Source organism: Phaethon lepturus, unplaced genomic scaffold (assembly GCF_000687285.1).
Source record: "Phaethon lepturus isolate BGI_N335 unplaced genomic scaffold, ASM68728v1 scaffold14234, whole genome shotgun sequence".
In the NCBI taxonomy this organism is placed as follows: Eukaryota; Metazoa; Chordata; class Aves; order Phaethontiformes; family Phaethontidae; genus Phaethon; species Phaethon lepturus.
This window is the reverse complement of record NW_010537077.1, coordinates 12,888-39,184: the sequence shown is the minus strand read 5'-3', so window position 1 is coordinate 39,184 and position 26,297 is coordinate 12,888. Positions and strand designations below refer to the sequence as shown.

At 43.9% G+C, this 26,297-nt stretch overlaps 1 protein-coding gene across 1 annotated transcript in view; it reads left to right on the top strand.

Annotated features, from left to right (window-relative positions):
• Positions 1-1,312: 1,312 nt before the first annotated feature.
• MORC2 (MORC family CW-type zinc finger 2) overlaps positions 1,313-26,297 on the top strand; it is a gene marked incomplete at its 5' end in the record, with an annotated part of 29,993 nt that continues 5,008 nt past the window's right edge. Inside the window, 15 exons of the mRNA XM_010286371.1 lie at positions 1,313-1,472; positions 1,554-1,665; positions 3,424-3,549; positions 6,875-6,954; positions 10,879-10,961; positions 11,908-11,993; positions 15,225-15,365; positions 15,909-16,063; positions 16,207-16,335; positions 17,636-17,741; positions 22,993-23,125; positions 23,473-23,547; positions 23,657-24,046; positions 24,444-24,587; positions 24,681-24,735. Of these exons, the coding sequence (XP_010284673.1) occupies positions 1,313-1,472; positions 1,554-1,665; positions 3,424-3,549; positions 6,875-6,954; positions 10,879-10,961; positions 11,908-11,993; positions 15,225-15,365; positions 15,909-16,063; positions 16,207-16,335; positions 17,636-17,741; positions 22,993-23,125; positions 23,473-23,547; positions 23,657-24,046; positions 24,444-24,587; positions 24,681-24,735 (1,975 nt within the window). The remainder of the gene's footprint in view (positions 1,473-1,553; positions 1,666-3,423; positions 3,550-6,874; positions 6,955-10,878; positions 10,962-11,907; positions 11,994-15,224; positions 15,366-15,908; positions 16,064-16,206; positions 16,336-17,635; positions 17,742-22,992; positions 23,126-23,472; positions 23,548-23,656; positions 24,047-24,443; positions 24,588-24,680; positions 24,736-26,297) is intronic.

Sequence of the window (26,297 nt, the reverse complement as noted above, 5' to 3'; positions counted from 1 at the left end):
AGGTTCCTTCCAACCCAAAGATTCTATGGTTATATGAATACGGTAAATGCTGTCTCTTCTGGATTTCCCCAGCTCTCACAGGAGAAGAGTCTGTGAATGTTGGTTGCCACTCTGGTTGGATCAGTGCATGGTTTTCTCTTGGCGCTACACTGGTAGCGGTTCTGCGAAGTCATCAAAGTCTTTTTCTCGTTTGGATTTAATTGTTTGAGAGGTCTGTCTCTAACCCACAGATAGCTTGAAGGATTTGTTTCAGTCACTTAAAGTTGCTTATGCTGAGTTCAGGGCATGCCCAGACTTCTTGCATTTTCCTTTTCCCACAAAATTTGGGTTTGAGATCTATTTATATTTATTGCTGTGATTTGATTTTCTGTAGAGAACTAAAGGTGTGATTGAAGTTCCTACCTGCAGGTCATAAACTCCAGACATGTCTCTTCTATCTTTTTTTTAAATAAAAGGTCAGTGTGGTTCTAGCTATTGAAAACTTCTATGTCTTAATAGATTCCAGCATTGTTGATCTGTATCCAGACTCTTAGCATGGAAGTATTTTTGTGCTCAAGCACAAGTATTTTCCAGGCAAGGCTAATAATGAAAATTTTTAACTTTGCACTGGGATAGTATCTAAGAAATAATTTTCCAGTGTGATTAGTGGAGGGCGCTCAACAAAGAAGCTGTTGAGGGAGCAAATGCTTGCCTAGTGGCCAGCTGATGGCTGAAGCAAGTTGGGAACAGTGATGTAGTTCCCACAGCAGCTCTGGAGCCAGAGATTTTCACTTGATTGGCTCAATTCTAAAGTGAGGATGTGATTCACTGTCCTTGATAGGCAGCTGCAGTCTATAATTCTAGCTGTGTTTTTGTTTTAAATGCAGAAAAAACGAATAACTTTGCTAGAATCCTAGAAAAATAATGAGTGACATCAGGATCAATATGAGTGAAGGGTATTTCAGTTCAAGAGAGAAGTTAAGCACAGAGGTTGACATTTTTAAAGAAGCAAATTTTGGGGTTTTTTTTTAGTACTATGAAAATTGTTATAAGAGGAGGGGGAAAAAAGGCATTGAGTGTGCGAGTAGCCAGTACCATACTGGTTACTTGGGAATAGTTCAGTCTAAGACTAGATGTTGTAGGAAGGCAACTCAAGAGACTGGCAAAAAGGAGTCCTCGAGCATTTGAGACATGCAAACCACTGAAATGCTAGGAAGGACTCTTGCCATGATTTAGGGGGCTGTCAGAAGGGGTAAGTCACTCGGCTGTGATCTGCAGAAGCGACTGACTGGACTGGGTGAGCTTGAATCACTCAGTGTGATGCAATTTGCAGGTCATCGTTCCCCTGCCCACCTGGAATGCACGAAGCCGGGAGCCTGTGACTGACAACACAGAGAAGTTTGCTATTGAGACGGAACTAATTTACAAGTATTCCCCTTTCAAATCAGAACAGGAAGTGATGGAGCAGTTTAATAAGATCCATGGCGAGAAAGGTATGTATGGACAGTGCTGGTCACTGGCGAGGTATTTGGAGTTTGGCTGGGATTCACCTGATCAACTTGTTACTTGCTCAGGCACCCTGGTGATCATCTTTAACCTCAAACTAATGGATAATGGAGAGCCAGAGCTGGATGTGACTTCTGACCCCCGAGACATTCAGATGGCCGAAACACCCCCAGAGGGAACGTAAGTGTGATGGGTGTACAGGCCCTTGGGCTCTGATCAAATTATGTGTAGGGTTTGGCTATATACTGTGTGCATGCATTTTTTTTAAAGCTGCTCTTTCTATGGTGAATTGGAGAATTCAGGATTTCTTTAGTTTTTTCTTTAGCACTTCAGGGTTCATGTGTGTAAATGGCTGGCAGGTGTTATGGTTGTGTTTGGTGTGAATGCCTGCATTGGCTTGTCTCAGCTTAGTCAAAGCAGCAAACTCAATGCCCTTCTTTAAGTGCCTTAAAACAAAGGAGCCCTAAGCTATAGGCTTGATTTTTTTCTACACTCATCAAAGATGTCTTCATCAGAATGACAGCTGGTCACAAATCTGTGTTGCTCTCAAACTGATGTTCAGTTTTGTGATTAAATGAACCCTGGCAAAATGTGAGGCACTGCACAAATTGGCCTCCACGAGCGAATGGTACATGTGCAAGTGGGACATACTACCACGTCTTTCTGGCAGCTCCTGGACTTCCCTGCAGGAGGAGGAAAAAGGATGTGCTCAGAGGGCAGCTGGAGGAGCAGAGGGCCCTGCTCAGGGAGAGCTGAGTGTTTGCTGAGTTGTTCACTTGTAGCCTGAAAAGGAAAAACTGAGCATAACTGAGCCAAATGCTTGACTAAATCTCAGATCTCCATGGGCACACCTAGCGAGCTTTACATTTTTTATGAGGTTACATGGTTCTTCCTTGATGTGCTTGAATTGCCTGTAGAAATACAGTTTCAAACACTGTAAACCTAGCTATTTCTGTACGTATTAGCTTGATGTTATTGAGTACACAGGTGCAGCAAACTCCTTGGGGACCTCCAGGGATCTAATATGCTTCTCAGTTTCTTTAATGCCTGCTGGTGAGCTTCCGTGATTATACTGGTCACTGGAAGGAGCTTCCTCCTCCTGACCTTGTGATACCATTTCTGTGTGTGATCAGTGTAGTTTCTGACAGACCGTACTCCTGACTGTATGTCTCTACAGTGAGGCACACAGTGTTAAATGGTCCAGTTTATAGGTTTGACCTTTGTTATCCAGCTGTATTCAAAATATCCTTTTCAAGCTACAGTACTATGTGCATCAGTGTTTTGTAATGTTTTTTAAAATATACAGCTCAAGAGAAAAACCTCTGTAGAGGACATAGGTAGAAAAAACATTAAAAAAAAAAAAGCCTCACAATGTAGCTGCACGGTAATTAAAATAGAAAGGCCTTTTCTTTTACCTAGCTTTCTTGCTGAAGGTTGTCTCTTTGGCATGTTTTGAAGTAGATGGCTATGAGCTGAGGTGATAACAGTTACAGTTGCATGAGGTGTGAATCCTGCCATAGGTGCTTGAAATACATCAGGAGTAGTGCAGAGCAGTGTGGGGAGGTGCTTCTGTTGGTCACTTGGCTCCTGGGTAGAAGTTTATTGGGAAATAAGGATCTTACAAAGTTTTGTCCATGGAGAAACTTGTTCATTTGGTTTGGATAGAGGAGGAGTCTCTGTGACAGTAGTATGTTATGGTTCATCTTAGTTGGAAGGGAATGAAGGAGAAAAAACTGTTAAGAAAAGAGAAAGCAGAATGCAGACTGAAGGAGACTCCAAGATGAGCACTCTGACTAAAGAGACCCTGATTACTGAGGGTTTGAATTGATGGAGTCATCTTCGGGGTACACGGATCAGACTGGGAGAATGTCTGCTGGTATTCCTACAAGGAAATGCTGAACAAACTGCTCAGTCTGTGTAAGCATCCCTCTCTTGCAGGAAACCTGAGCGTCGCTCCTTCCGTGCCTATGCTGCTGTGCTTTATATTGATCCTAGAATGAGGATCTTCATAAATGGACACAAAGTACAAACCAAACGACTTTCATGCTGCCTGTACAAGCCAAGGTAAGTGGCGGACCCAGTGTCTACAGACATGTGCGACATTTTGGAGTTGCCTTACAGAAAAGGTTTAGCATTTTGCTCTCCATGCATATCCTGCATAATTCCATGTTAAAGCCACAGAAAGAGATCATAAGAGAATGGGATGTGGTGTTGACATCATGGAAAAAGAGGTAGACAGTGGAAAATCTAATGCCTTTGAAAATCCCGTAATTTGTGCAATTTGGCTCCTTTTCAGAGCAATCAAAGAAATGAAGATACCGATTGTTCAAAATGCCATATCCATACAAAACTGCTGCATAACTGTTTTTAAGTGGGGCAAGAAAATACATATGGTCAGTGTTAGAATTATTACTGAAAAGAAAACTAGACTTAGCACTTTGAAACCGTTGCTTTGAAAATTAACTTTTATGTGTAACTGATCTAGGTTTGAATAGAGATTGGGAAATAACCTTTCCCCATGTTCCTTTTAAATTCCCTTAAACAAAAAAATTGAAAGTGAGCTGAGGTGTGCTGCCAGTTGGCTTAACAGGGACTGGAAAAGGTTATGAGGATGGGAAGGGAAAAGAAAACCAGTATTTAAGTCTGCTTGAGGTAACAGTGGTGTTCTGTCCCTGAGAGCACATAGGCTGCATTCTAGATACCTTAACATGATTTTTCTTAATAAAATAGTAGTAATTCTATAGAATATTTGCAGATTGTTTTAATATTGCATTTCAGATTGCAGTAGTTTCATTAATATAGGCCTACTAATCAACCTGTTGCATACTTTTACTAACCACAGTCTGATGTCATGCCACTGATTGCTGCCCTGAGAGCCTGACCCATTTTCAGCTTACAGCATGGTCTGTCTGTCAAGCTTGTACTTCCTCAGCTTCTTAAATGGAAATGTGTGGAATGGTATCAGAAACTTGACTGAAGTCAAGGCAGATTACATCCACTGCTCTCCCCTTGTTGACCAAGGCAGTCATTTCATTGTAGAAGGCAGTCGGTAGGTGCAGCTTGACTTGCCACTGTAAATCCTGATTTGCTGGGTAGAGAACCTCTGAATTTCTAACTGCGTTTTACTTACATGTGAGTGCCACGTGCTGCTTCCTCTTGTGCCGCAGTCCAACAAAGTACTATGGAGAGAAAGCAGAGGACCGAGGCACAGGTTTTTTGTCTCATCAGAGATCAGCTTCTTGTGAGACTCAGAGACACGATGCCATTACTATGGGATGGTGCTGGCGTTGTCATGATAATATAACGTGGACCAGGTTACCCAGATGTTCATCTGCCTCAGTATCTTCTTTTTCAAGTGGTCAGTAGTAGATGGCTGGGGATGGGTATGAGGATTTTATTCTATACCATAGGACTCTTTTCTGTTGAAAAGAGACTGTGTTTTTAGACAATTTAGACAGTAGCTGTTCTGGGTCCCTATCACCAATTCTGTATCTGCTTTTCATTGGTTTTGGGGAATAGTTGCAGTTCTAGAAGGGAGAATTCAAATTGTAACTGCTCAGCAATGGTAATCTTCATCTCTGAAGGAAAAGTTCATACAGTGGCTTGTCTGCAGGTTAATGTGTTGATGTTAAGAGAACAAAGAATGGAAATCTATCGTGGGCTTTAGGGTAAGTGCCTTTACTGAAAATTGAGATTTTGCAGCTGTTGCACTGTTCTTCGTCAGAAATAACAACTTGTCTCCTGAGCAGGACACTTGTTTTCCTTTTGTCATCTGCTCTTTCTGGAAGCTGTGTTTCTGTGGGTAAAGGCTTCTCCATACCTTTCTGGAACCTGTTAACATCCTGGTGGCAGGGGCAGGCTGTTTTTGTGCAGATCCTTCACCAGTATAAGGTGTAATACCAGAGTACCAGCTTCCCTGGGAATGGCTTGTGTCTCCTGAAGGGTTGCTTCCATCTGTTCCTTCCTGCAGTAACTGTTTGAGCTCATTTAGCAGCACGGGCCATGCAGATAGAAGTAGCCAGACCATATTCAAGGGTGTTCCTTCACGAAGGCGCTCCAGTTATCTACTGTTGAGATAATTCAGCTTCATCCTGCTACCCTGCTTCTCTCTTTCCCCTGGCCTACCCCCCAGCCCCTCCTTCCCTGGAAAGTCAGGCAGGATGTGGATGAGGTAATTTAATTATACCAACATGTTGAAAGCAGTCTGGTTTTCAGAATGTGTTCTCTCTCTTGACCTCAGGTAGCTTGATTTGCCCTTAATTGCTCTTAGGTAGATTTGAGGAGATGGTGCCACCAAAAACCTGACTCTGCATCTCCTAACATGGTGATTGGGTGATTTCTGGATGAGTTAGCACCTGCCTGCTTTTTCCTCAGTGAGGAGATCCTCATGAATAGCAAAAAATGAGTTTAGCAAATGCAGAAATGTATTTAAGTGGCCCATGCTTGTGGTGTGAATTTACTGGATTTGGGAACAAGGGATTTCTGTTGGTGAGACTACTTCTGACATCAGTGTCGACATCCACGTGTGCTCGCCTAAATGAAATTTTTCATCTGTGCAAGGTGATTTCTCGTGGATCCTGATAGATTATCTGCCATTTGGGGGTATGTCATCTTTCATTGGGATCTAAGTGTGGTTCCTCCTACATTAATAAGTTGGTCAGTCAAACCTTACATCCTTATGTAAGGTTTCTGCCTCTCTCTGTTAAAACAGCATTTCTACTGGCTTTTGCTTTGGGTAAATGCTGGAGAGGTTTATTTTTTCATAAAAAGTTATTTGGGATGGGATTTTCCTCTTGATACATCCAAAACCTTGTGTCTTAAGGCGGTTTGAGTTTCTGCAGGCTCTGATCATCCTTCCTGGTGTCATCTCCTCTTCCCCAATTACATACCTCTGCACAGAGGTTTATGTGTACTCACAAGCTTCTGGCTCTTACACACTCCTGCCTCTTTCACTCTGCAGTAGTTAGTTAGATTGTGATCTGCATTTGGCATGTTACGACATAGGGAGGGTGAAACAAGCCCCTGCAAATCAAGCACAATTTACAAGGTTGTGAGTCAGATGTGTAGCACACAGAAATACTCTGAAACTTTAGAGCTGAAACTTGAAGCTCCATTCAGAGAGTTGCTCTGCCACTTAGAGGCTTTGAGCTAGCCCTGCCTGGAGAAGGGCGCTGTCAAACTGCACCTATGGACAGCTGTTTGCATAAGAAAGGACAGGTTATTTATCTGTAATGGGAGGTTTTTGAGGAGGTAAACCTCCTTCTCCATTTATTGAATCTATTGAGAAGAGTAGAGTAGCATGTGGAGACCTTATTTTCTCATACAGTCATGAAATCTTGATTTGACCTTACTGCTAAGTTTGCTGATTAATAAGTTTTGATCATTACAGGATGTACAAATATACTTCAAACCGTTTCAAGACCCGTGCAGAGCAAGAGGTGAAGAAAGCAGAGCACATGGCGAGGATAGGTGAGTCGTCAGGGTATGCATGCATCTTGATTTTTGCTGCAGTGAAGGAAAAGACTGAAAGAGGCTGCCTTGCTAGATATGACCTGAAATTGCTTGCTTCCTTGATCATTATGGTTTCTCGGGAAATTAGTTATTACAGTGACTACAGATGACCCAGACTGATTTCCATGCAATGGAAGGAACGTACATTTTTCCCTAAGACTAGTTCTTCTGGGAGATACATGTACAGAATAACCCTTGGAATCACAACTGTCTGCCCTTGCTCCATCCGAAGCCTGGCTAAGCTGCCACCCTGTTACCCTGCAGTTCTGCTCTCACCTTTTGCATATCATTAGCTTTTGGTTCTGCTCTCCTTCTGCTCCTTCCCTGTTGAGGCAATTGTTCAAAAAATAGGGTTTTTTTTTTATTCTGTCACTTCATGTAAAGTGATTGATCTGGGTGTACAAGGGAGTCCTGGTTTGTTTCTTGTTGTTCCCCCCTCCCCCCGCTTCAAGACATACCTTTTGTCCATCTAGTCTTCTGTTCCTATTAAGTCCTCAGGAGAAACAAAATTTCACACTATTGGATATTCAGCATATAGAAATTACATAAGTGTATAAATATAGCATGTAACTTAACCTTCCACAAATTTAACATAGAAATATGTTAAACATAAAACATAACATAAAAAAAACCTAACCCCTGATGGGGAAGTGCTGTAATGAAGGAGGAATCTTGGAAGTTGTAAGACATGTTGTCCTATAGCTTCTGGTAGGTTTCATAAATCAACTTCATAAATCAGAGGTGTGTGTCCTTTCTTCCTGTGTAAGAGCTGCTCTAGACAAGTGTGCGTGTGTGTGCAGGTCAGATTACGCAAGTGACGATGCCACGTTCCGCTTGTGCAGAGTCATTAAGGGCAGTGTGATTTGGTCCTGCCCAAAGCAAAGCAGCAAAAAGAAATTGTGTTAATTGCTGTGTTCCCTATTCCTCCTTTATGAAGTACAGCCTAACAAGATAGACTTGAAACTATGAAGTTTAAGTAGACCTTATCCTGTGCCTTAATCCTCACAGATTAACTTAATTTTTAGATTGAGTCCTACAGCCAAAGCAGGTGTTCAGCTCACTTTCATTGCCTTCAAGCAGGTGCAAATAGCATGCTTCAGAGAGGCTTCTTTCTTGCAGCAGTCCATGAGGCCTTCATGATGTTTAAAAGGTGAGCTTTAGCGTCTTGACACAAGAATACTGCCATTTGGTGTCCCGATGTTAAGAACATACACCATTGGCACAGAAATGTAAACTCATTTTCATCACCAAAGCTAGCCCACTGCCTCTGGTGGTGAGGTGGCTGCTAAGCAGAGGGCTTTGAACATGGTGGTGAAAACTCATGACAGACCTCAGCGTGTTTTCTGCAAGATCTGATCACATGAAACCTCCAGGACTAAAACCAGTCTTTTAGCATTAACGTCAGCTTCAATGTCACAGATCTCATTTCTTTGCTTCTAGGAAAATGAATTTAATCTATAACAACCAAGTTACCTTGATTTGCTATTGATAGAAAAGATTAATTTCTCGTCATCTCCAGCATACGTTTTCTCTTGAGGATGTACTCCGCTGCTACAAGGGATCTTCAGCAGGGAATGATTTGCAGTTTTCTCTTTCAAAACTAAGGGTGCATTGCGAGAAATTGTGGGTCTCAGCTGAGCTAACTGCAGTTCTAGTATGCTGTGGCTGCCTGCCAAAGATGCGTTGGAATCCATCGTGCTGTAGAACTCTGAGGGATTGATGAGTGTCTGGAAGTAGCTTATGAGCTCGTTGAACCAAAACTTATGATAACCAAAAAATAGCTATGGGGGGGAAGGAAAAAAGAAAAAAAGATGTTTGGGCAGCTATGGCTATTGGTGATATGGCTTTGGCATATCCAAAAAGAGCCATGGCTCAGCAGTGAAAACATACGTATGTTAAAGATGGGGAAAAGCCACTCTTCGTTCCCTGGGAGCTGACTTCCTGCATCATGCCGTAGGCTGTAGCATCCAGATCCCTAAGTAAGCAGATGGACCCAGGAAAAAAGTACCATCCTTGGGCAAGGTAGCTGTGAAAAACCGTCAGCTGCTTGCTTTGTTTTTCTGAACCAAGACTGAATACTGCACTTTGGCATCTCGGTATTGCTATTGCCTAGTTTCAAGAAATCCTCTTAAAAAGTTTGAAAAGCAAACAAACAGAAAAGGTGAGGAGTTATGTGGGTGTCCAATACTGAAAGTCATTAACAGCTGTGTGCTGCACTGGATATTAGTCCAGAGTATTTTAGTGTGTCCAGTGACTTGCTTGGCAGCACCATGGGTATGCCGTGCTGCTTGTTCCCTGGGAGGATGCAAATGCGTATTCTAGTTGCTGTATGCTTGTTGTCCTTATGCATTTTTGCCCATTAAGGCCTCAACTCAGACTCAAAACTGAATTGTTCCCTGTCAGCCATGCCTTCTCAGTTGTCATTGCATTAGTGGAGCAGGTTTGACCTGTGCCCTTATGGGTCACCGCTGTGTTCTTCCCTATAGACGCAGTTGCTTTTAGCCCACCAGCTTCTACTGTACAAGCTTTGATTTAAATGGACCAAGTGTTCTAAGCAGTCTCCAAACTCCTGTGTTTTCACGTTTAGCCAAGCTGTTTCTCCATGATGAAGTCAGTCACACAAGTGCAGTTCTGCCATGACCTGCTTGGTAAGCTGCTGTGAACCTCAGAATGTACTTCTGCGGGAATTAGTGGAACAAAACTCAGGTGTAAAATGAAAGGTGATTTTTATTGTAATGGTCTAAGTAAGTTGACTGTGCCTATTTGCATTCCCATATCTGCACACACAAAAAAGTCCATTTCAGCAAGTAATGCTGACTGTGGCATGGAGGATGGTGGATACCGGTTATCAAACACTGGCTACAGCATCTGGATTCCTTCTGGCTGGCAACTGAGTGCTGCTTTTTGGAGAGGTGCTTGGTAATCTCTAGGAGGCAATTGCTATCCTGTCATCTTCTTGCTTACCTCATCCTCTGTAAATCTTAGGCAAGGTCACTCCTCCACTGTTGTTTCCTGTTATAGGTGTTCTTGTACTAGTGCTTGTACAGCTGTGACCAGAACAGGCTTCTGACCTGAAAGGGAATGTGAGAGGGTTGTAGCCAATGTGCTTTTGCATGGAGAGCATGCAGTTGCAAGGTACATGGTGCTAATTTACCAAAGCATCTTGTGTCTTAATTTTAGGAAGGGATCTCTTGGCTGAAAACGACATTTATTGAATGAATCTTAGGCAATATGAAGGTGATATGTACCTATTGCCACGCAGTCTTGTGGGTAGTCTGGGAGAGAAGCAAAAAGGGGAGTTTCTTTTAAGTGGTAAACTTTGTGCATGCAAAGATCAGATGTAATGGTAGGTTTTCAGAACACTCTGTCCTATTTTGTGTGTATCACAGATTTGTCTTTTTTCCAGGCAAAATTCAGCAATTATCAAAGATAAAAGCATTTCTGAGAGTAGTCTTTTCCTTCATGTCTGCAAGAACACTGCCTCTTTGTAACTCCTTTTCAAGCTTGAAATCAGTCTTCATTTTGTGAGAGCCCTTCTCTGCCTTCATGCTTCTGGGTAGAGCAGGCAAGGCCACTTGCATCCTTACTCTTTCCGGTTCCTCACTAACTTCCTCATGGATCCTTCCTGTAAACATGCTTTTGCAGAGTTTAACCCTGCTGTTATGCCAGTGTTGACTGTGACCTCTGAGCAAGTTTAAGATGGCATATTGGTGGTGCTCTCATATGTAAGGTTTTATTTTGTACCTTTTTGTGTTACCTTTGTACCCTTGTACGTGTCATTTCAGCAGACTATCTGGCAATAGGTCTCCTCAGGTGAATGACTTACGATATGCTGTCTGTACTGGGTGGTTGACATTATCCTTTTCCCTGTTTGTGTTTCAGCGGAGGAGAAGGCTCGTGAGGCAGAGAGTAAAGCCCGTGCCCTTGAGCTGCGCCTAGGAGGGGATCTCACACGGGAGTCTAGGGTGAGCCTTATGCTTTAGCAGCGGGAGTGTAGGGTGAGCCTTATGCTTTGGCAGCGCATCGCATTTTAGGCACTGAGGAGCAGTTCAGAGTGGAACAGCACTGGCTTTGGAGCCACGCTGGCTTTGGAGCCGTGCTGGCTGGTCAGCACCCGGTGTGTAGATTAAGCAGGTGGTGACTTCAGTCGGTGGTGAGTTGGCAGCAGCGTTCAGGCAGCTCTGTGGTCTCATCACCACTGGACATCCTTCAACATCTACATGTGGTTTCGAGCCCAAGTGGGAAGTGTGCTGATGTTCCCCTGCCCACAACCTCCAATGTATCCTGAATGGGAAGGCAACCCTAGGCCCCCAGGCGCTTGCTTTGGTATCACCTCACGTTCCCCTGGCCTCTTCTGCAGAGGCTATTTGAATAGAAGTAAAATTGGGTGCTTTTCAGCTGTTCCGCTCCCTGCCTGTGCAGTTGGCTCCAAAGCATTTGTGCAGGGGCTTTTGGAGAGGGGTTCTTAGCTTCCTCCCAGTGGGGCTGTGGCTCTTGAGGACGCAAGACTGAGATCCAGCCTGCTGCTGGGTGGGAGGAGGGCTTGTGGGGATGCCAGGTGGGTCAGCAAGTGACACTAGCTTAAAATCACTGTACTTTCTATTGGCATCTAGTGGAAACAACAGTATCCAAGTACCCTGACTGTTACCCTGCGCTTCCATTACTCTCTGGTTTTAGTTACCTTAGACTTTTAGTTACGTTTAGGTATTTTCCTCCAGGCAACTGTGTAGCTGCTTAAACAGCCCAGCAGCAAGTGCTGCCTTAAATGTAAAGGTGTGCTGTCGCCCTCTACTGTTCGTGAATTCTTTACATTTAAAACATTTCTGAGATCTTCCGGAGGGAGGAAGAAATAGAAGTGAGTTAACTTCATGAATTTCACAGCAGCAGTTTTAGTGTGATGCCTGTTTGCAGGTGACTCTACGTCAAGTTCAAAATTCAGCACTAACCATGCGCCGGGAAGCTGAGGTCAAGAGAAGGATCAAGGATGCAAAGCAGCGGTGAGTGCAAGGTGGTTCAAAGCTCTGATTTTCCCAGGCTGTTCGCTCCATGTGCTCAGAAGTCTCTCCTACTTTGCTCGTGTGGTGAAGGGAGCAGTTCGGCTCAAAGCTTAAATATCTGTGGGCATCTTGGCTGTTTAAAGTTTGCTGTTCTAGTTGCTTCTGCTATTCCCCTCTTACTTGCTGAAAGATATCTTTGGATTGGGCTTGTTTTCTGTAGATGTTTACCTGGTTTTCATGTCAGCTTTTTTCCACTCTTTTTCATCTGCAGGTAAGATTCAAGGAGGCAAACAAATGTTAGCAAGTTACAGCGAAATGGTGTTTGGAGTTGTAGAGATGTTTTCTAAAAACTTGTTGAGTTCTGTTATAGTCAGTGCTGTGAAATCCCACGACATCATTCTAACTTAGCTCTGGTTGCAATTAACTTTTAAATATTCCTGCGAGTACATCAATGGCACTCTTGTATACAGGTTTTTTTCACATTTGTCATGCGCATTTCACAAATGAAGTTGCAACCAGAAACAAATGCTCTTAAAACAAATGCTGAGTCTGAGAAAGTTAGGGATTTGTATCTACCAAGCCTCTGTTCCCACCTAGTTGTTCTGCATGCTAGTTTACATGGCTGCTTAGGTCAGAACTATCTGAGACTTGTTGCCAGAGTTAGGTCTAATGCATCATAAGACACTAAAAATAAATAAATAAGTAAGGTTTAAAAGTACTAGAGTTGTGATCTGAAGATTGCAGAAACTCTTGGGAGAAGCTGTTTCTTCAGCTTCCGTGTACTTTTCCATGTACAGCTTGTCTTTTAATTCTTGGTTTTGATGACATTAGTGCACAAAGTAAAATTTTGTGAATGGTCTTCTGGCCTTCCTGCCAATGGAAAAAATGCTTCCTTCTAAAAAGCTGAACAACAAAGAAAGAACTTGGACAATACAAGTTTGTTTGAAACTAGCTTTGCTGTGCCCTTTACTGACTAGTCAGTAATGAGAAACTCCCAAGTTTTCTTCAGCAGTTCTCTCTGTTTAAGAAGGTTTGTAGGCCACAAAATGTAAACCAGCTGGTTTGGAAGAATACCACAATCGTAGATACGTCAAAAGGTTATCTTTAGTCAGGTTTTAAATATGTGATGATGAGGAGAATAGATGTATGGGACAGCTAACCAACAGCAGAAGAAAAGGCCTTTTGTCTGGATTTCTGTACAGATGTGACCCATATGCGTTTCCAGGCAAGACCTGCTGGGTGCTCAGCCAGCTCTGGACAGGTATATGATTTTCTCTGTGTCCCTGCATTTGTCACCAGTGATCAGAGACAGTTCAGAGAGTCAGGCTTTCCCATAGTTTTGTGCTTTTTCCAGAAAAGAGAAGAAATTCCTGAAAAATGTGTATAATAGGAAACCTTCTGTACGAAACAATTTCTGTAGGCTCTCAGAAAACTCTTGACTTATAGAGAATGTCCTAGGACAGTTTTCTGCTGCTTCTCGGGTGCTGGGTGCATCAATGAAAGAAATGCTTCCTGGTTGCCAAGTCCTAGTAATAAAATCCTGGGCTTTTGTCCCACCACTTGATTTTTTTCCATGGTTTGGATGATAATTTGACTTCCTGTCCTTTCTGATAAAAATGAGGAGCCGCCCTTCCTATTTTGTAGGTGAGTGTGCCTTGTTAATTGAAATTTAAGGCTCTACATCCTTTTCCAGAAGTTAGAAAAAGAAAATTAATCCCTGAAATGGATGTTTTGCCACACCTACTCATGCTCTCAAATCACAGTTGTCCACCTGGATGAGCTGAGACCAAAAGGGTGACATTCTAACCCAACTTCTATGTTGGAAGTGTTCAAAACACCTGTTGGCAAAGGTTTAGGATTAAAATTACTGAAAGCTGTTATTCCAGGTGTTTTCCTAAGTAACTTATTTTAGAATCATCTGTTTTAAAAGACTGTGTGTTACAGGGTACCTATACATCCGTGTGGGGAAGAGGACAGCTTTAAACAGAGAATGAACATGAAATGAATTTATTTCAGGCATTTATTTTGAGATGCTTTACTGTTAAGACAGACCTACATTTTATATCTGTGGATTACTATTGTGCAGTGCTTGCTCATGCATGCACAGCTCAGGTTCTTTTAATATCTGATATTAGTAGACAGTAAACAGATAATTTTAGAGTTCCACTATCTTCAACTAATCACTTAAGGAGAAGTCAAATTCTTAATTGGGATAAAGCATGTAAGTGCTAAGAATTTGATGTGAGGAGGGAAGTAGGAGAGGTCAAAATGAGAGCAGTGGGTAGGACAGTGATATAGACTGTGCCTTGCAATAGTTAGAAGTTTGGACCTCACGTTTGGTGATACCTTCAGCCTGAAATGGAGGATCCTCATTATGAAAAATCTGAAGCATGGATTTAATGGAAGCTGTGGAGCATATTTAATTTAGTTTGCTAAAGAGCAATAGTTCTGTTTGTGAGACACGGGGATTTTCTTTGATTTATAATGCAGAGACACCTAAATCTCTTGAGGCTTTCTGCATCGCAGGAGATACAATTCCTGATATCAAAGATTCAGATTTAGAAATCTGAATGTGCTCACAAATGTACTTGAGGCCAACTTCTGTTGAAGTCATCTACTGCATAGATAAAGTAGAAATCACGCAAATTGCTATCCTGTCATTTCCAGATAAAAAGCTCTGCTTGGGCTCTGTGTTGTATCTTTCGGCTTTCGAACTTAGAGTAATAGCATTGTAAAACTTATAAGAACTTTCCCAGAATCTGAATATCAAGACTGTAGTTTTGTATACAAATCTTAATTTCTATGCTTTATCTAGCATAGAGATCTACATCAGGAAAATGCAAACCAAAATAACATTGGAAAGGACCAGTCTGTACCTAACAGTACTTTTCTAAAACTAGTTAACTGTAATTTTTTTGAACAAGCAGATCTGAAATAAAAACCAGAATCCATTCCTGAATGAGAAAACATACCCAAATGAATAATGAAATTATGCAAACAAATACTCTCCAGCCTAAATTGGTGTTTGTATTGCAAAGGTTTTGTAATTTTGTTCATGTTTAGTTATAGTGCACATTCAACAAATGCTTTGTGTTTTTTAGAAATAGCCGACTACAGGTTAGTAAACCCATAATGCTCAAAAGTGCTGCATTTCCATACCCTCTGTCTAATGACAGCAAGTAATTAGTTTTATTTTCAACATGTCTGAGGCTCTGTTCCATTCTTTTACAGGGCACTGAAGGAACCCAAAGAACTGAATTTTATCTTTGGTGTGAATATTGAGCAGCGTGAATTGGATGGCATGTTCATTTATAACTGCAGTCGACTGATAAAGATGTATGAGAAGGTGGGCCCGCAGCTCGAGGGTGGCATGTGAGTTCTTGGAGATTTTTCAGCCATCTTTTTGCTTAAGCCTGACATGTTCCTACATATAACTTAGGCTGTGCAATAACCTTGTTCTGCATTAATTATTCTTTGTGAGCATGAGGCTTACTCATTTTGTCAGCCTTTAGTTTGGATTCTGACAAATTAATTGTATTTAATATTGCCCAATATTTCCCTGGTTTCTTGATAGAGGCTTCTCTAAACAGATTCTGGTCATATCTGCAGTAGTATCAGGCTTTTGTGCTCGATGCTGGCATTTGGGGCTGATGAATACTGGTAGCAATACTGCCTCATTCTAGGGACAGGGAGAATAGGTCTTGAAAGTAAACACAAATATTTGACCCATCTTACTTTTTGCATGCTGGCTTGAGTCTGATTTAGAAAGCTGATAAATCAAAACCAGTACTGCTGCAGGAATGAGTGGGTGGGTGAGTGAGTGTGTGTGTGTGTAACCTGCTATTTTCAGTATTGTTTCTCTGAACATTGACCTGGTAGTTTAATGATGTTTGTGACTGTGTGTCCTCCTTCCAGGGCATGTGGTGGAGTGGTAGGTGTGGTGGATGTACCCTATTTGGTTCTGGAGCCAACCCATAATAAACAAGACTTTGCTGATGCCAAAGAGTATCGACACTTGCTGAAGGCCATGGGAGAGCATTTGGCTCAGTATTGGAAGGATGTTGCTATAGGTAATGAAGCTTCACAATTACCAGGGTCTGGAAGGGGAAACATTGGTGGCTGGAAGGCAGATAAGGGGGAGGGCAGCCAAGAGTGCAGGTGATGATTGTTGTGGTAATGGCTCCATACTGAGAGGGGCTTGTTTGTTTTCCAGCCCAGAGAGGTATCATCAAGTTCTGGGATGAATTTGGTTATTTGTCAGCAAACTGGAACCAGCCTCCATCTGGTGAACTGCGCTACAAACGCCGGAGAGCCATGGAGATCCCTACCACAATACAGTGCGGTGCGTCTGACCAGGCTACAATTAGGAGGCTGGTCCTCCCTGAGGAAGGGGTAGGGGAGGTCTCCTGGTTGCAGCTGGGGATCTGCTAAATGGGTAGGGGATTTGACATGAGCTTCTCTAACATTATCCCCTTGTAAGACTTGTCTCCGTCTGTGAGTTGCCTTTGTCTGCACTTGATAGTACACTTGGACATCTTGGCATAAAGTTCCTTTCCTGCACGGTTTATTAACTGTGATGTTCTTCATGTGCCCTTATAGGATATGGCAGGTGTGGCCAGTAACAGTGTTGAGAATGGGCTTAAAATGTCACATGAACTGGAACTGGTCAAAGTCACCCATCCCAGTGCTAGGATAAGATCTGAAACTTCCCTGTAGGCAATGGAAAGTGGCCAAGTAATTTGTATTCTGATGCACATTTGTATTCTGATGGCCTGCTAATTGGTACTAGGTGTGAGCACAGAAGGGAACCATTTGCAGTCGACTTTCAAATTTAGTGCAAGGGAGATCTCAACACAGCCACTTTGTTGGTAGAGGGACACGAAAATCCCTCGACCTAATTTTCCCCCCAGGACTTTGGGATGAGAATGTAGCAAGTAATGTGAGGCCAGTCGTTTGGAATTATTTTGTTAGGGTCTTCTGCCTTGTCGATTTTCTCAGTCCTTTCCAAGTTCCTCCCAAAGAGGAGGGGCTTTTCCGTCATTCTTCTTGTCCCCTGCTGTTGACATCCTTCCAGAGCATGATTTAAGAATGTTTGCATTTCGTTGGCAAAACTTGATTTATTTTTTTTAAGGTGTTGATTTCCTGGTAGGCCAGCAATGCTCTGGAAGCCAAATCTGTTTTCCTGGTTCATCTAAAATTTATTAGATTATTATAATTTATTTTTTTTAGTGGGTAAATCTCTTGACTTGTGTTGATACCAGTAAGAGACAGCCTGACTTCTGAGATGAACAGTGATTTCAGGACTGGCTGTTCAGTTTGGTTTGTACATGCTGTCATTGCAGCAGTGAATGTGAGGTCCTCTAGTATTGGTTGATGCGAGGCTTCATCAGATTCTTATTACAGATGCCTTGTACAAGATTTGAGGTCGTCTTCCTGTCATTTTGTGAGCATGAAGCAAGAATTGACTCAGTATGTCCTGTGGCTGTCTCACTTTTTTTGGCCACTAGTCTTATTGACACTGGATATACTTTGGAAATTGGTGTGGTCCTTGGGCAATAAATGGACTTAAGAAATGCTATGGAAAAAAATTATTTTGTGGCTCAGGCTTTCTATTTCTGACTTGCAAAGTGTTTGTCTAACAGATGTATGTCTGAAATGGCGGACTCTCCCATTCCAGCTGAGTTCAGTGGAGAAGAATTACCCTGATAGCTGGGTATGCTCTATGAACCCTGATCCTGAGCAAGACAGGTAAGAATCAGTTAATAAGAAGACTCTTCTGCAGTGTGCCTTATCTGCATGGTTTTGGGGTTTTTTTGCTGGTCATCTGTTCTTTGACAACAATTGGAGGGGTAGGCAGTAATTCTATACCTTTAAGTATGTGAAAAAGTAGTGATGACATATGTATTTGGAACTGACACAATGGGCATTTGTGCAATGTACAAATTGCAGAGTGCATGCTCAGCAAGTTTGTAGATGATCCCAAACTGGGAGGAGTGGCTGATAAGCCAGAGTTGTGCATCCATCCAGAGGGACCTGAACAGGCTGGAGAAATGGGCCAAGTTCATGAGGTTCAACCAGGAGAAGTGCAAAGTCCTGCCCCTGGGGAGGAACAACCCCAGGCACCAGTATATGCTGTTCAGCCTGGAGCAGAGAAAGCTCAAGGGGATCTCATGAATGTGTATAAATACCTGAAGGCAGGCTGCAAAGAGGACAGAGCCTGGCTTTTCTCAGTGGTGCCCAGTGACAGGACTAGAGGTAATGGACACAAACTGGAACACAGGAGGTTCCCTTTGAACATCAGGAAACACTTTTTCCCTGTGAGGGTGACTGAGCCCTGGCACAGGTAGCCAGGGAGGTTGTGCAGTCTCCATCCTTGGAGATATTCCAGGAGAATGTCCTGGGCAACCAGTTCTGAGTGGTCCTGCTTGAACAGGGAGTTTGACCAAATGACCTCAAGAGGCCCCTCCAACCTTAACCAGTGATTTGGTGAAATGAAATTCCTTTATGGTTTTTCTGCACTGCCACTGGAAATCTGATTGTAGCCTTGGTTTGTATGTGTTAATTTTAATGTAGGTAGCATAGATAGCAGTTGAAGAACAGTCATAAGCGCAGGCTGGGAGTGATACGTGTTCAGTGGGGTCTCTGCAATTGTCTGTCTTGCTGTTACAGCTCCAACCCATTAGACACGCAAACTGCAGCAACACCTCTGAGTTGCAGTGAGCCCAAGAATGAAGTTTTGCACACTTGAGGGAGCACTACATTGATTCATTTACCAGCAGTGTGTTTCACAGTTAGTTAGAATCTAGTCATTTATTTGAATGAGGAAGATGATTGCTGTAGGCAGCTGCTTCTCTGTGGAGAAAGAAACTGCTAGAAGCTGATTTTTGTCTTTGTTGTATAACAAGAGAAGCTGCTCAGCTGTAATTCAGATGCCTTGGCTCAGTGCTTAAAGACAAAGGGGATGAATCCAGGTGGTAACTTTTAATTGGAATAAAAACTTTAACATATGTGGCTGAAAAGGCTACAAAGAAATGTTGATATTTGCAAAGTATTGATTTTTCTGGCTTCTTCCTTTTGGCACCTGTCGTCAGAAGAATACTGATGCTAACTTCCCTACTGCTCCGTGTGTTTGTGCCCTGGTGCAGAACTACACAGTGCAGTTGTGCTGAGGATGTCCTCCAACTAAAATGCTGGGGCAGGGCCAAATCTGCAAGCCTTAGAAGAGGCTGCCACACCTCTAGCCCCCAAGGTGGAAGCAGTAGTGAGGCTGGGAGTATGTTGCTGGTAGACACACACACAAACACAGATAGATCATGCATGTATGCACATCTGGCCACACATGCAGTACTCATGCAAACCGCACCAGCAGCCTCATCCTTTTCTCTCTCCTCGGCTGATCAGGATGAAGGATCACTAGTGGAAATATATCTTTGTCTGACCTCTGGATCCTGTCCCTCTGGTTACTTGCATGGGGATAGATGAACCCTGAGGCCTGCAGCCACAGGGAGTGAGGAGTACATGCGGACACAGATAACATACACTGCAGACCTCCCAGTGTCTCACCTTGGGCATGCTTTTCATCCCATAGTGGATCTGGATCCTTGTTCCTTCCAGGTGCCTCCTGCCTAGAGGAATCCACAGTTCTGCCTACACCCCTACACCAGTCTCAAGCAGTTGGGCAGGACTCCCTGGTCCCTCCAGTAGTCAGCTCCTGCAGGCTCACCTTTAGACACCCCTTCCCCTTGCTCCCAGGCCACCTCCTCACTGGCTCCTCTGGCCTGACATTTGCTGTGAATGACATGTTCATGTGCATGCCTGCAATCACTGCAACTGGTGACATGCAGGCACACAGGCCCCTGCAACTGGTGGTCCCACTCCAGCTGCTGGCACTCAGACCCCCATACACACATGTGCATGCAAAATAGAGCCCCTTGCCCAGGAAAATAATTAGAAATGGAATTTAGTGTGCTGACCAGCCAACTGTTTATGTACAACTGGCCCTTTTTAGCCTTTTTTTTCTGTTTTCCCATGTTTGTTCTTCCCCAAATAATCTCAACCCCTTCCTTACCTGCTTTTGGTTCCTCCCATAGGTCCAAATGATGCTTTGGAGAGCTGCTCCCATTGACTGGGGCAGAGGCTGCCCTGGGACAGCCCTAGCAGGAGGCCAAACAGAGTATCTGTTCCTCTAAGTACCAAATTTGCATCCCCTGAACTGCCATTGAGCCTCTGAGCTTGTGGGAATGGGCCTTGGGTGGGCTGGTGGCTCCTGGGATGGCCTCGGAGTAGCCAGGGAAGGGTGTTACTCGAGTTCCCTCACCTGCCGTTATCTTTGTGCTCTTTTGTGTATGTACAGATGAGCTTTTTTGTCATGTAACCTAACAGCAACTTGATTTACTAATGAAAGTTTAAATTTTGAATTTGCAATACCTTGAAAATTTGGAGGGGTTTGGCTGCATTTCATGTGAGAACATGAAGGGACGTTGGTTGGAGCGAGTTACAGTGCCTCCGCAGTATGTGCACACGTGGTGTTGTCCCACATTTCCCTTTCAGGGAGGTGGGAAAGGGCAGGTGATGTGCTTTGGACAGGTGATCCAAACTTCTGGTCATTGCAGCTTCTTCAAAATGGATCTTGGGAGTCTTACTCTGGGAGGATAAATAACTCTAGAATATTTTTTGATTCAGTAGGCTCACATGTGTTTTCCAACAGTGAGTGCAGTTGTGTCCTTTTACACAAGGCAGAAGGTTTTCTACAGAAGTTGCACTAGCATTCCTCTGGTTTGGTTGGTGCTCATAGAAAACAGGGGTTCCTTGTAGTCACTGCACTTCTGAACTTCCCTTCCAAGTGCTCTACTGCCTGATGTTTCTTGCTGTGTCCTTGTGCCATGGGTTTGGACACCTTCATCTCTGTGTCTTGACCATGTGCCCCAGCTGTTCCATACCAGGTATTTGTACTGTCTGAGGGAGGACTGAGGATTTGGGAAGCACTGCTGTTGCCACCATGTGTGGTGGGCCTCCAGCTTGTGTGCCATGAGGATCTGTGCAGAATCTCATCCAGCCAAGTTGAAGATGTACCACTGTCAGAGTTGATGTTCTCTCCTGGCATTAGAAGACCATGTGGTGGTTTTGGCTGTCTCGACATTGTCTGCCTGCATTGTGTCCACTATTGGCACTGAGCTGTTCCCCACCCTTCTGATTTGTTCACCTACAGCTCAGTTTCTGCTGGTGGCACATTGTCCTGGATCATGGGAGCTGAATGCTCTTCTTCATCTCTGCTTCTGATGACATGGTCTGTGTTGGGGTCAGCACTAAGTGGCACCATTGTACCGGAGAAGGCAGCGTGTCTGTGTCACACTTCAGTGTCAGGCTCGCTCTCCTCCCTTTTCCTACCTAAAATCCAGTTGGGTCCTAAATGGTGTTTGGACTCGTGGCTGAAACACCAGCTGAAGATGACTCTTTGGCTCAGAGCTCCATGAGTGTCACCAAAGTCTTGGTGCTGAGCTGCAGACTATTCTGGGTACAAAGATAATTACATTTTTCTGACTTGCTGCCTCCAGTGATGCAATCTGTAGTTTCGAATGTCATGAGTACTCTTAATTTTTTCCTGTCGGCAGAACTAACTAGCACTTCCATGACATACTTTCTTGTGCTGTAAGATACATCTTAACAATGTTTTCAGCCTCAATCCATGCAATGGCATAGGAGATGGCATTTCTCTGCTGGGAAACTTGCGTATGGTGCCACTTGTTCAGCTTTATCTTCAGGAATTGCAGCTTTGGTGTTAGGCAGTCATTTTGCAGTGATGACAGATACTTTCTTAGCTGAAGAAGTAATCATGCTATGAAAAACCCCCCTGCAGTGCTTCAGCTGAGAAGAGGCTGATGGAGAAACTGTTGGAGTTGTTTGTGCTGTTTGTGCTCCTTTCCACTGACAAAGACGATCACAGATCTTTGCATCTTGCAGACTAGGGGATATCGCATCAGTTGGCAGGTTCAGGATCAGAGATCTTGATAAAATAGTCTTTCATCAGCCTCTTAGAGCTCTGTGTGATCCAAAATGAGAGTGGGGTGTTCCCTCTATCTGTAAGATTCACACTCGCAGGACGTTTTTCATGGCTTGGCTCCAAGGCAGTGTAGGAGTCAGCTGGATCTCTTGCGCTGTGCAGGAGTTGTCTTGGTACTACTGCTTTCCTATCTCACATCATCCCTGCATGACTTTGCCCTGAAGGGGTTGATCCTGGTGTGTCTGTCTGTGACTGAGTTCTGTGACAGTCCTGGGCAACCCTCAGTCCCTTCTTCCTCTGTCAATGCTCCTGATAGCTAGCTGTTCAGCCAGAAGTTTGAAGGTGATGCCAGTCCAATTTCATATATTTCCTAACTGTGTTTTCCTCCCCTCTCAAGAACTCTTCCAGGATTCTGCTTCTGAGAGGACCTGAGGGAGCAGGCTACTTGCCACTGTTTTGTAGGCCATAAGCTGAACAGGAAGGGAAAAACAAATAGTTGAGGGATATTGCAAAGGAAAATTTTGTGGCCTTGGGCAGGAGGGTGAAGTGCTTCTGTTGGAAGGCTTGTGTAAACGATGTCTTAACCCTATTACCAGTAACCTGTGATTTCCTTTCTAAATGGAAAGGAAGTGTATAAAAAGAGGAATTGATATGAAGACATAAGTTGATAGGAAGGAAAATTACTGTAGAAGTCCAGAGTGCAGAAACAGTATAGAAAACGAGCTGTAGCTGTTCCTAAGCTTTGTTTAGCTCCTGGGCTCTGAGCTGGTAATTCCCAGTGTAAATGGCTTGTTTCTTAACAACTATGCTTTTGATCCTTAAATCGTATATGTGTTTCCCAAGGAGAAAAACACTGTTTCTGAGATTGTGGCTACTGCAGAAAGGAAAGTGGTTTTACTGCTGCATTTGGCATAGGATATGGGGGACAGCGCTGTGTGTATGAGACAGTGCAGGTTCTGCTGTTGTTGCTGAGGTTGTCTTGCATTCCCCTTGTGCTAGATGTGAAGCTGCAGAGCAGAAGCAGAAGGTACCACTGGGAACTTTGAAGAAAGACTTGAAATCACAGGAGGAAAAGCAGAAACAACTGACAGAGAAAATCCGCCAGCAGCAGGAAAAGCTGGAAGCTCTGCAGGTGAATCTGGGGGTCTCCAGCTAAGCATAGCAGGTTTGAGGTACCTCCTAGTGCAAATGGCTGATGTTGAGTCATGCCTGTCTCAGCCTCTAATGCCACCTGTGCTATTCATGGGGTAGGGGTTGTTTTAATAACAGAAAACAAACATCTCCGCTTGCATTTCATTTTCTGCTAGGAAAATGGGAGTGACTGCAGGTGTTCAGATGAAGGGCTGTCTCTTGAAGGACAGAGAACATACCTCCTTATAATTGCTGATTTTAAACTGGAAAACTGTTTGCTGGGCTGTGTTCAGGCAGGCCCTGACAGCTTTTAAAGATGCCTTTCTCTTTTTTTTTTTTTTTAAATAGAAAACCACTCCAGTTCGATCTCAAGCTGACTTAAAGAAACTGCCTCTGGAAGTGACCACACGGCCTGCAGGGGAGGTAAATGGTATACCGCTGTAGGCTTTCTACGCTTCTGTGCTATCCTTAGCTGCTCTGAAAAGCAGTTCCCGACTCTTCCGTCCTTTCTATGTACCCTCATTTGTTTCAGAACACCCAGTCACAGACCAGACCTCAGCGACCACGATCTCCTCCTTTACCTGATGTAATCAAGAATGCTCCCAGCAGACCGCCACCAGCTACACCTCTTCCCAAGTCCATCAGTCAGCTGAAAAAGAGCTCTTCAGCTTGGCCAAATATCAGCACTCCCAAACTGGCAAGCATGCTCTCCAAGGAGGAGGCCAGCACTTCAAGGACATGCCAGCACACTGTGACAGCTGGAAAGTCTAACAGCACTTTAAAAACTCTTGCCAAACCAGGTACAACAACGAAACCACTCCCTGCTGTCCTGCAGAACCCCAAAAGCTCACGTGAGACACCCAGTCTAAAAGCTGCCAAGGTGCCAGCACTAAAGAAATCTGCCAGTGTCAAATGCCCACAGGTGAGACTTGATGGGATGAAAACTGTCAGCTCCTTACCTACTATTCTGCATAGCCAGTCTTGCTCTGTTGCGTGGGATTTGTACTGTAGTCCCTGCGCAGGACAAGGTAACTTCTTTACTCTTGGGTTAGGATGCCATTCTATACCCCTTGTTAAGGCTTGTTTCCTCTTTTTCCTGTTAGACCAGACTGTTTCCCCAGAAAAAAAAAAAAAGTGGAGTGGTGGGGTGAGCGTTTGCATGATCATGGAGCACCTGCTAAAATCTTTTGGAAAAACTAATTAACTATCAAATAAAATACTGGATGCTGAGCATTTTTATTTTTTTTTAACTTGGCTGAAAGAAAGTTTTGGTTGGTAGCATGCTGGAATTATAGTTAGAGCTTGTTTGCTTCCTATAGGCCTCCACTACTCGGAAGAGGACCTTGAACACCACAGAGGATGGGTCTGAGGAGGAGGGGGAGCACAAGAAGGAGAAGACAAAACGGGGTAAATTTGTGGCAGTAAAAGAAGAGAAGAAGGATTCCAGTGAGGTAGTGGTAGAGGTGAGAGTGCACTGGTTTTGCTAGCAGAAGGTATTTGTCAGGTGTTTATAATCTTGTTGGGAGGCAGCTAATCTGAGCTCTTTCTACTCACAGCTCACAGACAGTGCTGGGGAAGAAGAGCTGGCAGAATTGAAGAAAGCTCAGAAAGGTGAGAAACGAACCCTTAAACTGCCTCTTCTATGTAATGTAGTGGGAAAGAACTGTTGCAGAACTAGACTCACTAGCTAAATGTGTGATTTCATTAATGAGCTTTTTAAAATAAGAATTAGTGTAAATTAGTGTAAACCCAAACCCTGATATCACTAACTCACATGAAGCATTTTGGCCAGGAGCTCCTCGATTAGACAAGACGCAATTGTGGCATAATCTGAGGGCTGCGTCATGTTAACAGGTGTGATGCTTGGCTGCATGGTGTAGACTGATGTCATGCTCACCCTTCCTAATTGAATGGATCGTGGAGCTATGTTAGCTGGGAAATGCTGAGGACTGTATCTAGACCTGCTGCACTGCTGTGAGAGAAAAGGGGCCAAGAGACCCCCATGAAAGATGATAGCCAGGATAGTATGGCACCTTCTGCTAGAGCAGGGCATTTCTTCAGCTTGTTCCCAACGAGCTGTCTGGAAAGTAACTCACCAGGAACACATCTTAATGTTTCTAAGTAGGATCATAGAATGGTTTGGTTTGGAAGGGAACTTAAAGATCATCTAGTTCCAACCCCCCTGCCATGGACAGGGATACCTTCCACTAGAGGTCCCCTTCCACTAGGGCAGATTGCCAAAACCCCCATCCAGCCTGGCCTTGAACACTTCCAGGGATGGAGTATCCACAACTTCTCTGGGCAACCTGTTGCAGTGCTTCACCACCTTCATAGTGAATATCTTCCTTATATCTCATCTAAATCTACCCTCTTTTAGTTTAAAAGCATTACCCCTTGTCCTGTTGCAACAGGCCCTGCTAAAAAGTCTGTCCATCTTCCTTATAAACCCCCTTTAAGTACTAGAAGGCTGCAATAAGGTCTCCCTGAAGCCTCTTCTCCAGGCTGAGCAACCCCAACTCTCTCAGCCTTTCTTCATAGGAGAGGTGTTCCATCCCTCTAATTTTTGTGGCCCTCCTCTGGATCTCTCCAGCAGATCTATGTCCTTATGCTGGGGGCCTCAGATCTAGATGCAGTACTGCAGGTGGGGTCTCATGAGAGCAGACTAAAGGGACAGAATTACCTCCCTCGACCTGCTGGTCACACTTCTTTTGATGCAGCTGAGGATACTGTTGGCTTTCTGGGCTGCAGGCTCACATTACCAGGTCACGTGGAGCTTCTGATCAACCAACACACCCAATTCCTCCTCCTCGGGGCTGCTTTCAATCTATTTTCCACCCAGCCTGTATTTGTGCTTGGGATTGCCCTGACCCATGTGCAGGACCTTGTGCTTGGCCTTGTTGAACTTCATAAGGTTCGCATGGGACCACCTCTCAAGCCTGTGAAGGTCCCGCTGGATGGCATCCCTTCCCTCCAGCATGTTGACCACACCATTCAGCTTGGTGTTGTTTAGTAAACTTGCTGATGGTGCACTCGATCCCACTGTGCGTGTCGCCAACAAAGATGTTAAACAGCGCTGGTCCCAATACTGACCCCAGAGGAATGCCACTCATCACTGGTCTCCACTTGACATCGAGCCATTGACCGCAACTCTTTGAGTGCAACCACCCCGCCAA